The 10,213-nt window shown below is 45.8% G+C and overlaps 1 protein-coding gene across 1 annotated transcript; it reads left to right on the forward strand.

Moving 5' to 3' along the window:
• Positions 1-6,350: 6,350 nt before the first annotated feature.
• Positions 6,351-9,568, forward strand: Ccn2 (cellular communication network factor 2). Its single transcript, XM_052750634.1, has 5 exons — positions 6,351-6,666; positions 6,757-6,976; positions 7,237-7,488; positions 7,625-7,836; positions 8,215-9,568. The coding sequence occupies exons 1-5, from the start codon at positions 6,601-6,603 to the stop codon at positions 8,509-8,511; spliced, it is 1,047 nt and encodes a 348-aa protein (XP_052606594.1). The 5' UTR covers positions 6,351-6,600; the 3' UTR covers positions 8,512-9,568.
• The last annotated feature ends 645 nt before the right edge of the window (positions 9,569-10,213 follow it).

Raw genomic sequence — 10,213 nt, forward strand, 5'->3', positions numbered from 1 at the left:
ATATTTCCAGACATTAGCAAGTCCATGATTAGATGAAACGTTGTGCTATAGTTCTTAACGTTCTCACACAGGATGAGTCAATGAGAAAATTCCCTTGTTATGAGCCTGCCATTCCTAGACAACACTCTCAAACTTTGCCACACGCAGTTACCACAGAGATCACATTCCATTAACAACAAGAACTGAGACATGGTTCAAAGCCAATCACTCCACGCCTAAAGGGGAGACAGCAGGAGCTACATAGAGGCAAGTATGCATTCAAGGTACTAGCTGAAGAAACGTGCGTTTTCAAGGCAGACAAGTTCATAAACTACACTTAGCATCTATGACATGCAGGGACATGTCTATGGAGGGACAGTCATAGAAAACCCACATTTACTGTGGATATCCCCTGGTGTAGAGAGCCTGCCACAGACTCTTTCATATTTATTCATAAGGACAGCTTATTAGTGAATGGTGTAGTTATTCAAGAAGCCTTTTATGATGTCTGTGGTTGGTCCCATTCTCAGCCTAAACAAGACAGCACAGTGTTGGACATGGACCTTTTCGGCGTGGGATAAAGCTGATGTCACAGCAGGGCACACCCTGACGTGAGCCTCTGGGATCCCAGCCATCATCTTGATTCATTGTTCCTGGTGGAACTGCATCCGTTCATTTGTGGACAAGAAGCAACACATCTGTCTACACAGCAAAATCACAAAACCTTAATTGGTAACAATGGAGACGAATGAAGAAAAACACATCCTTAAGTCCAAATCTCTCTTCGAATATTATACGCCAGTAACCATGATCTTTTGACTTCACGGTTATCAGACACACCAAAGTGAGAGACTACCCTGCCAACTAGCCTGGGGTGTTTGACATGCCTCTCAAGGTGTGTGTTTCAAGAGTTTAAGGGGATCTGAGATAACTATCTAAAGGGTAGACACCATCTATAGAAAGAGATGGAAAGCAAGTCTGGAAGCAAAGACAAGGGTATTGTTTTTTAGAAAAGCGGAATTCCACTTCACACGTTACCACACCACCTCTAGCTGCACTTGTGTTATGTGAACGTCCTTGCGCCTTAGTTCCCATCCCTACAAACCGGAAAGAATAACATCTCACAGAGCTATTATGAAGCTGAAGTAAGATGCCGTAGATAGAGCCAGGTGTTGGCCATGCCTCTGGTCCCAGCATTTCTGGACGCTATGGCCAGAGGATCAATAACAGCTCAAGGCCAGCCTGGGCTACACAGACAGACCTTGTCACCAAGCAAAACTAAAATGCCAGTATAAGTCAAGGGCTTGTAAATGTGTGATGTCCATTCCAGGCACCCTGACCGTTAAGGAGCGTTTTAGCTCAATTGATCAAATAAAATCTGTGTGTATTTGGATATCAGGCAAAACCAAGCACAAGGCATTACTTTGCTTAGTTAGAAACTGATACACCACGCGTTTAAGCAGAATGCTATTTTCCTCTTTACATATGGTAATAGCTTTGATGTGGAGATAAGATACCTTCTCTAAAAGCCTTATTTAATGTGCTCAGATTTTTAGCATAAGATTCCCCACAGGCGTTCACACGCGAGGGAATAGTTCCAGGGCTGGTAAATGTCAGGTAGGAATGAAACTCATACCTTCAGCCTCCTTACTTTTCCTCTAGTTTCTCTCTGATGGTTTTCAAGTATGAATCCAGGGGCCCCCGGCATTGCAAAACAGGGGGGCCTGGGGGAGGTGCCAGGCTGCAAACTGAGATGCAAGCATATTTCCAAGGATTGGCTGATGGGGTTCTGTCTAAATTTTTCCCACCCCACCCCCCCACCAATATTCTGGGGTATGTCCATGTGTAGTTCATAGCAGTCCTTTCTACTCTTTCATTTACTCCCGTTCCTTGGGATAGATAACCTATCTCAATTCTCTCCTCCTAAATCTATTCATTAGTCCGTCCAAACTACACACTTTAATACGTGAGCATCTCCCTTTTAAAATTTACACAGCACATCATATTTCATATTTCACCCAGTTTGACTGGAAACGGGTGTCAGAAACTCCCAGATTCTCAGTTAAGAACACAGCTAAGTTCACCACCGGAGAAAGCTGGGTCCTAGCAACACGTGTGCTCTCTAGCGCCACCTCCTGTTAACAAGCGCCTAGAGCGAGGACAGGCTTCTGAGTCAGCTCACACAGAACAAGTCCAGGAAAACTGTGAAAGGGAGACAAATGGTAGGGCATGGGAAGGACCCCGTTAAAACACAAAGCGGCTCCAGGCACAAGCAAGGCAACGAGCAGGCAAACGCAAAACAAACCACACAGAGCGACTGCCTTCTGACCAATACCTTTGAATCCGAAAATATCCTAAGTTAGAGAATTCATTATAAAAGAGGGACAAGCAGGAAGGTAATGAATGGAATTTCCATAGCAAACATCCGTGTTTCCTTCCACTTCTTACTCCGGGGGGAGGGGGAAGGGGGGCGGCGCTCCTTAACCTTCAACTGAAGCAAATAGAAGGTCATGGAAACCAAGCTAGGGTCCCCAAAGAGACTCTGGCATGCTCCCCCTACCCCATTTTTGGTTTTGGTTTTTATTTGTTTGTTTGGTTTGGTTAGGCTTTGGGGGGGTTGTTTGTTTGTTTGTTTGTTTGTTTTGGTGGAATTCATTGACAGGAATGAACCTAGGACACACCAGGAACACTGGGAAGCCCATTCCCTTCCCACCCTCGAACAAACCACCAAGTGTCCAGATGCCCTTATAGGGCTAGGGACAGACTTCCTGTAAGCCTGGCAGCTCAGTGTATGCATTGCGTATGGGTTTTGGCTAAGAGTCACACTGGGACTTTTGATTTCCTCTTTGAGGGCTGGCATTGACTTCTGCTTGCTCTTATAAGAAAATGTCTACAACTGAAAATTGAAAATGTGCAAGATTCCTTCTTTAAGTACACAAACACTCCAAGTCTGGCCACTTTGCTGTGGTCCTGCCAGGTTCTCTCTCTGCCTGCTACCTGATCAAGTAAACTTTGTGGGGGTGGGAGGGAGTCAACAGAAAGCATAAGGGAAGGAATATAATACATGCACAGCCAAAAATCTCACAGGACTCAACCAAAAGACCTGCATTCAGGATGCCTCACTTTACCCACACATACCTTATGTGGCCACCTTAGTGAATTCCTCATCTACTTGGGGGGTCTGGGTAAAAATGCTCTCTTAAAGTCATTTACTAACTGCTTACAAGTCCAAATAAGCATCTTTATTCTGCACACAATTTCAAGGATTTGCCCCACCCATTTCTGACCTGCTGTCAATCAAAAGGTTCGGGACAGGGCAGAGTTGGACGGAGTTGTAAGAACCCACTCTTTCCACTTTACCGCCCAGGTGCACACAAACATTTGCTGAGTCATTTATAATAGTGTACGAATTCAGGTGCCATGGCATGAACTGGCCTGGGATGTCAGTCTTTCCTTCTGGATTTCCTGGCACTTAATGACCTGTATCATAATAAAAACATACTTTCCAGTCTATGAATGTCTTGGATGCCACCGCTACCTCCCCTCCTCCCTCCTTCCTCCTTTCCCCCTTTCTCTGTGTGATTCTCATGGAAATAATCTCTTGTTTCCACCCTTTGGAGTGTGTTGATCATTAAGCTTCAAACTACATTTCAAATGAACAGTACATTCCCTCCGAGATTTTTATGTGGGCTATACATTTCAATATGCTAGCTTCTCTCGGTTAATATTAAAACCATTCATTTGAGACTAATTGTAGATTTACTGAGAGTTGGAGGTGTGAATTTTAGAGCAAAACCACATGTTACCATCCTGATATTTTTTAACAGCAATGCAGAATGGTGATATACTCTTAATGGAAGGAAAGATGGACAGAAGGAGGGGGAGGAAAGGAGAAGGGAGGGAGAGGGAGATGAAGGAAGGAAAAAGAGAGATTAAAACATGAAGTACCTGTTTCATGAGAATTTGAACATGATTAATCCTCACTGAGAGCTATGAAACTGAAATCGCTTGTCTTCATTTTATACATGACAGCTTGGAGTATAACTCCTCCTTGTGACTTGCCTGGAGATTTGTGAATGGCAGTTCTAAGAACACAACCCAAGTTGCTCAATTATAAAAAGCCCAGCCACTTACCCCCATGAGTGAGTCTGCTCCCTGTGTGCAGAAAGCCTTGGGTGGCTCTCAGATGGTCTTGTGGTTTCGAAGACGGCTCCAATTTCTCTCCTGCACCACCCCCATCACATTGCAAGCTAGAGAGCTCACCTCAGAACCCACATCCCACCCTAGATGATGTTCACCCTTCAATCCTTCCCCTTCCTCATCCATCCCACGATTCTGACCTTTGGTGGTAGATATAATGGATTGAGAGGTTAGGACTTGAAAGATTTCACTGCGGCTTCCCACATATTTGGGGCTTTTTAAAAATCATCAAGGAGAAAAGCAGAAGTTAGGGGCCAAGTTGCCTTTAGTACACATGTGGCTATTCACATCGCTTGGAATGTTCTTCCTTTAAATAGGAACTCCCAGGCCTCTTCTCTTTGAGGAATGTTTGGAAAGAACATTAAATAACAATGATGAAAATCCTTCCTGCCCTTCAGAGGCCACTCACACTTCAGGCCACTCACACTGTTGACATGCAACTGCACTCTACAGCATGTGGCTGGCTTAACGGGGTAATCTGTGTGCAGATGATGTGGTCATTGCCAAGGTTGAAGGGGTTATTCCCCCGTCCCCATCCCTAGCCTATTTGTCCATGGACTAATTGAAAATTTAAAAAAAAAAAAAAAAGGCCAATCTAAATTGGCTATTTTCATGTTATAAATCTATAACAGTATTGCTTCTGAAGTTAGTCCTTGAAGATATCCCTACCTTAAACTTATATTCAGAAGCATCGACAGAGAGAGGATGCCGTTCTTGGGTATCACCGGTGGTAAATGATGTGGCATTAGGGAAAAGAGCAGCCTGGCTCCAGAACCTCTCTACCCTCTGCACAGTTTATAAAATAGGTCCTTACTGAAGCTATGTAGCAATGTTAAGAAATGGAGACAAGCTTGAGTACATTGTTTAAATTTAACATCAATGCACAACAGGGAATGTTCCTTTTCTTTCTTTGACCACCTCCCTCCACTGAGCTACAAGCTACTTCAGTAGTAACTAGACCTATCACTATTCATAGACACTTGAAGGAGTCACTAAAAATATAGTGACTTGACACTTAGCTTATAGACAGGTTACAACTAGATATAACTCAATCTGCTGTAGTTCTGCTGTTATGCCAACCAATGTTTTACTTCAAAACAAACCAAGTCCCATCAACATCGTTAGGTTATGGGGTTTAGCATAAGTAAAATCCAAATTCAGACCTCAGTACAGCAGTGTTTAAAATGCCCCAACTGAACCTTCAGTCTCCTCCTGCTTCTTCCTCCTCCCAGCCTGTGTCCCATTCTGATACCTACCTACCCAACACATAGCCCCTTGCTCTGAAATCATAGACCTATTCTTCTACAAACTCGATGCCCAGTCATTTCCCTTCCCTCCCTGAACCTCCAAAATCAAGTCCCTACAGCTATAAAGAGAGTTAAAAAATTTCCCCCCAGGAACCTGCATCTTACTCAAAGCCCTGGCTTTGTTCTCTCTCTCTCTCTCTCTCTCTCTCTCTCTCTCTCTCTCTCTCTCTCTCTCTCTCTCTCTCTCCTCTCTCTCTCTCTCTCTCTCTCTCTCTCTCTTTCCTCTCCGTTGTCAGCCACCAAAACAGTTATCTTGAGTGACCAAATGCCTGTATTTCAGATATAGAATTTAGAGTTTTGCACATAGGTGTCTTGGAATCCCGGTTGGGGAGGGGGTTTTCAAATGGCTATAAGCACCCTTCTGCTCTCAGTAGAACTCCAAGAGACTAGAGACCCTCTAAAGGAAAAAAAAATGCAAAAATAATGAAAAGGAAATATTTTTAGTTTTCTTTTAGGGGCCCATGCTGTTTGCCTCTTCAGTTACCTGAGTTCTGAGAAGTTTTTCATGTCAGTGGCTAGAACAGGCAAAGCGGTTTTTTAAAAAAAAGAAAAGATGTGAGAAATAATCATTGTCTATGTATTTCTAAATGATATTATCAGGAGAGTTGCGAAGAGGATACGGAGGGGGAAAAATCTATTTGGTGTTGTGCTGGAAACACAGCGCTCTTTTTTTTTTTTTTTTTTTTTTTCTGGCAAGCTGAAGTGTGCCAGCTTTTTCAGACGGAGGAATGCGGAGTGTCAAGGGGTCAGGATCAATCCGGTGTGAGTTGATGAGGCAGGAAGGTGGGGAGGAATGCGAGGAATGTCCCTGTTTGTGTAGGACTCCATTCAGTTCTTTGGCGAGCCGGCCGCCGGGAGAGTATAAAAGCCAGCGCCGCCCGCCCAGCCTCACACAACTCTTCCCTCCAAGAAGAGGCTGACAGAGCCACTCCAGCTCCGACCCCAGGAGACTGACCTCCTCCAGACGGCAGCCGCCCCAGTCGACAGCCCCAGACGCCACCGCCTGGAGCGACCAGACACCAACCTCCGCCCAGAGTCCGTGTCCAGGCTCCGGCCGCGCCCCTCGTCCATCGCCTCTTCGCTCCGCTGTGCGTCCTCCCGCCGCGCCCCGACCATGATCGCCTCCGTCGCGGGTCCCATCAGCCTCGCTCTGGTGCTCCTCCTAGCCCTCTGCAGCCGGGTAAGCTTCTGGAACGACAGAAGGGACGGAGGGAGGGCAGAGCGAGCTGCGATCGCCGCAGACTGACCGCCCTCCTCTTCCTCTCCGCAGCCCGCCGCCGGCCAGGACTGCAGCGCGCAGTGCCAATGCGCCGAGCCAGCGCCTCGCTGCCCAGCCGGTGTGAGCCTGGTGCTGGACGGATGCGGTTGCTGCCGCGTCTGCGCCAAGCAGCTGGGAGAACTGTGCACGGAGCGTGACCCCTGCGACCCACACAAGGGCCTCTTCTGCGACTTCGGCTCCCCGGCCAACCGCAAGATCGGAGTGTGCACCGGTAAGACTCGCAGCCCCCAAGTCTCCAGCCCCCTGGCCAGAGGGAGCCCCCTCTTGGTGTTGGACCACCACTCTCTCGAGCCCAGCATGATTCCCTCTAGAAAAGGGAATCGCTCAATTTAAGTCCTTGTCTGCAGCTGCTTCCAGCCGCTCCCCACCCTGCAATCCTGACCCTAGCTCACTACCTTGATAGTGTTACAGCTGTTCTGATCTCTGGGACCCTCTGTCTGACATTTACATCTTTCTCTCGCTCTCCTGCAGCTAAAGATGGTGCACCCTGTGTCTTTGGTGGGTCGGTGTACCGCAGCGGCGAGTCCTTCCAAAGCAGCTGCAAATACCAATGCACTTGCCTGGACGGGGCTGTGGGCTGCGTGCCCTTGTGCAGCATGGATGTCCGCCTGCCCAGCCCTGACTGCCCCTTCCCGAGAAGGGTTAAGCTGCCCGGGAAATGCTGTGAGGAGTGGGTGTGTGATGAGCCCAAGGATCGCACCGTGGTTGGCCCTGCCCTGGCTGGTGAGTTTCTCTTCCTCTAAGTTACAGTTATTCATTCTCCCCCGACTCAGGGCCAAGGCCCAAGTACACCAAGCAAAGGGGAAAACTGTCCTATCTGGGTGTTTTACCTTGTGTTCGTGTGTTCTGCTCTCAACAGCCTACCGACTGGAAGACACATTTGGCCCAGACCCAACTATGATGAGAGCCAATTGCCTGGTCCAGACCACAGAGTGGAGTGCCTGTTCCAAGACCTGTGGGATGGGCATCTCCACCAGGGTTACCAACGACAACGCCTTCTGCAGACTGGAGAAGCAGAGTCGCCTCTGCATGGTCAGGCCTTGTGAGGCTGACCTGGAAGAGAACATTAAGGTACATTTCTTGCCCCTAGCCACTCATTTTCACAGAATGATAGTGAAGAGAAGCAAAGTTAGGCGTCTCGACGCCCTTGTTATTATAGGCCTGTTATCTCCAAAAATATCTAACCGTGGAGCTGTCGAGCTGGAATGAGAGATTGTGTAACAGCAGCCACCAGTTTTCCACTACAAAATTCTCCACACAGTGTTAGTTAATTCAAGACACTCCAAAAGAGGTTATGGCTATTTTTGGAAAACTGGCAAATGGAACTCCCAGCCTCTCCACTCAGAATATAAACACAAGTCAGATGACAGAGGTCCAGACTGACTACAGTGGGTTGAGGAAGTCCACTCCCCTTGTAGTAATTGCTGTTTCTCTTCTTGTCTTCCTTAGAAGGGCAAAAAGTGCATCCGTACCCCGAAAATCTCCAAGCCCGTCAAGTTTGAGCTGTCCGGCTGCAGCAGCGTGAAGACCTACCGGGCTAAATTCTGTGGGGTGTGCACCGATGGCCGATGCTGCACGCCGCACAGAACCACCACCCTACCAGTGGAGTTCAAATGTCCCGACGGCGAGATCATGAAAAAGAACATGATGTTCATCAAGACCTGTGCCTGTCATTACAACTGTCCTGGGGACAATGACATCTTTGAGTCCCTGTACTACCGGAAGATGTATGGAGACATGGCCTAAAGCCAGGGAGTAAGGGACACGAACTTGTTAGGCTATAACTTGAACTGAGTTACATCTCATTTTCCTGTAAAAAAACAAACCGTGATGGTAGCACGTTAATTTAAATCTGTGTTTCTAACTGCTGGGGGAGAAAACTTCCCACCCAAGTAAGAACGTTATGTCATTGTCATGCAAACAGTCTGCCGATCCCAGACACTGGTTTGAAGACAGTTTAGACTTGACAGTTGAACTATCATTAGCGCACAGCACCAGAATGTATACTGAGGTGTGTCTCCGAGAGCAAAGGAGATACCAGGAAAAAGTCATCTACCAAGGTCATCTTAAAAGCAGCAATGTGCCTGCTGTTTGGAGTGTCATTGGGGGAGGAAAATTATAGCATGCTTGCAGACGGACCTGCTCTAGCAACAGCTGGGCTGTGTATCCTCCTAGATGAGATGTATCTCCTAACTAAGAACAGCAGGTTTAGCTCTGACATTCCGATTCGAATGACAGTGGTCAGGAGTCGGAATCCTGTCTATTAGACTGGACAGCTTGTGGCAAGTGAATTTGCCTGTAACAAGCCAGATTTTTTTTATTGATATTGTAAATATTGTGGATATATATATATATATATTTGTACAGTTATCTAAGTTAATTTAAAGTTGTTTGTGCCCATTGTTTTTGTTTTAAATGCTTTTGGTATTTTAAACTGATAGCCTCAAATTCTGAGCACCATAGGTAAGACATAAAACGCTTGTCTGTGATTCAAAACCAAGGAGATACTGAAGTGGAAATCGTAGCCTGAGTGATTGTCTATTGTCAGAGCAGAAGGTATTCTGATGGTGAAGCAAAGTCTTCAAGTCAGATTTCTGGTAGTGAATGTGGTAACCTCACTGTCAGTGAACAAATGGCCTTTATTAAGAAGTGACTGGCTCAGGGTAGCTAGTCAGATTTCCATGTGGAAGTGTTGGCTTCATCTTTGACTATGACTGTTTTTTGGGCAGTTTATTTGTTGAGAGTGTGACCAAAAGTTACATGTTTGCACCTTTCTAGTTGAAAATAAAGTATATATTTTTTATATAAAGGACTTGACTGCTCATTCTTGTAAACATGTCTTGAGTTTTCCTGAATGTAAATGGGAAGTTCATATTTATCTTAAGGTAATTCACTCGGGAGTTTACAGATACCTTTGGGATATAGTAATATTATGAATCAATAGAATTTTGCATAAGCATGCTTTGCACTGAGCCGTGTCATAGAATTACAGATATGCACATCATGTTTGCATACACATGGGTTTGTAGATGTCTACACAGTGCTTAAAGAGCACTTCAAATCCAGTCCTCTGTAGATGACTCCAGCCTCCTCTTACCCCTGTGATATTCCACTCAGTCCCTTTCACACTGGTACCTCTGGACTTTGGAGCTAATTTCTAATCTTCCGCATCACGAATTAATGTGTGCCTTGCATGGGTGAAATATTTAAATATTAGCTTGTATGTCCGACCAGAGCTGCTGCCAAACTTGAAGATCTCACTGTTAAATGGAAAGTGTAGAATAGCATACACATTAAAATGAAATCAAGTAATAGGTTTTATTATGCACAGTTCTGCTTTCCTATTGGCATGACAAATGTAAAAGACAGGATAAGACAATTTTCCATCCATTAACATTAACAGAAATGATTTTCATTTTAAAAGGATTCCACATTATTGCCCCACATG

Source organism: Peromyscus californicus, unplaced genomic scaffold (genome assembly GCF_007827085.1).
Source record: "Peromyscus californicus insignis strain IS unplaced genomic scaffold, ASM782708v3 Scaffold_22__1_contigs__length_63687245, whole genome shotgun sequence".
In the NCBI taxonomy this organism is placed as follows: Eukaryota; Metazoa; Chordata; class Mammalia; order Rodentia; family Cricetidae; genus Peromyscus; species Peromyscus californicus.

What these genes read in the sequence shown, in the direction of transcription:
- Ccn2 (XM_052750634.1), top strand. Translation starts at nt 6,601, where the DNA reads ATGATCGCCTCCGTCGCGGGTCCCATCAGCCTCGCTCTGGTGCTCCTC. An exon ending in TCCTAGCCCTCTGCAGCCGG is followed by an intron (nt 6,667 to 6,756) that starts GTAAGCTTCTGG and finishes TCCTCTCCGCAG; the next exon opens with CCCGCCGCCGGCCAGGACTG. An exon ending in CAAGATCGGAGTGTGCACCG is followed by an intron (nt 6,977 to 7,236) that starts GTAAGACTCGCA and finishes GCTCTCCTGCAG; the next exon opens with CTAAAGATGGTGCACCCTGT.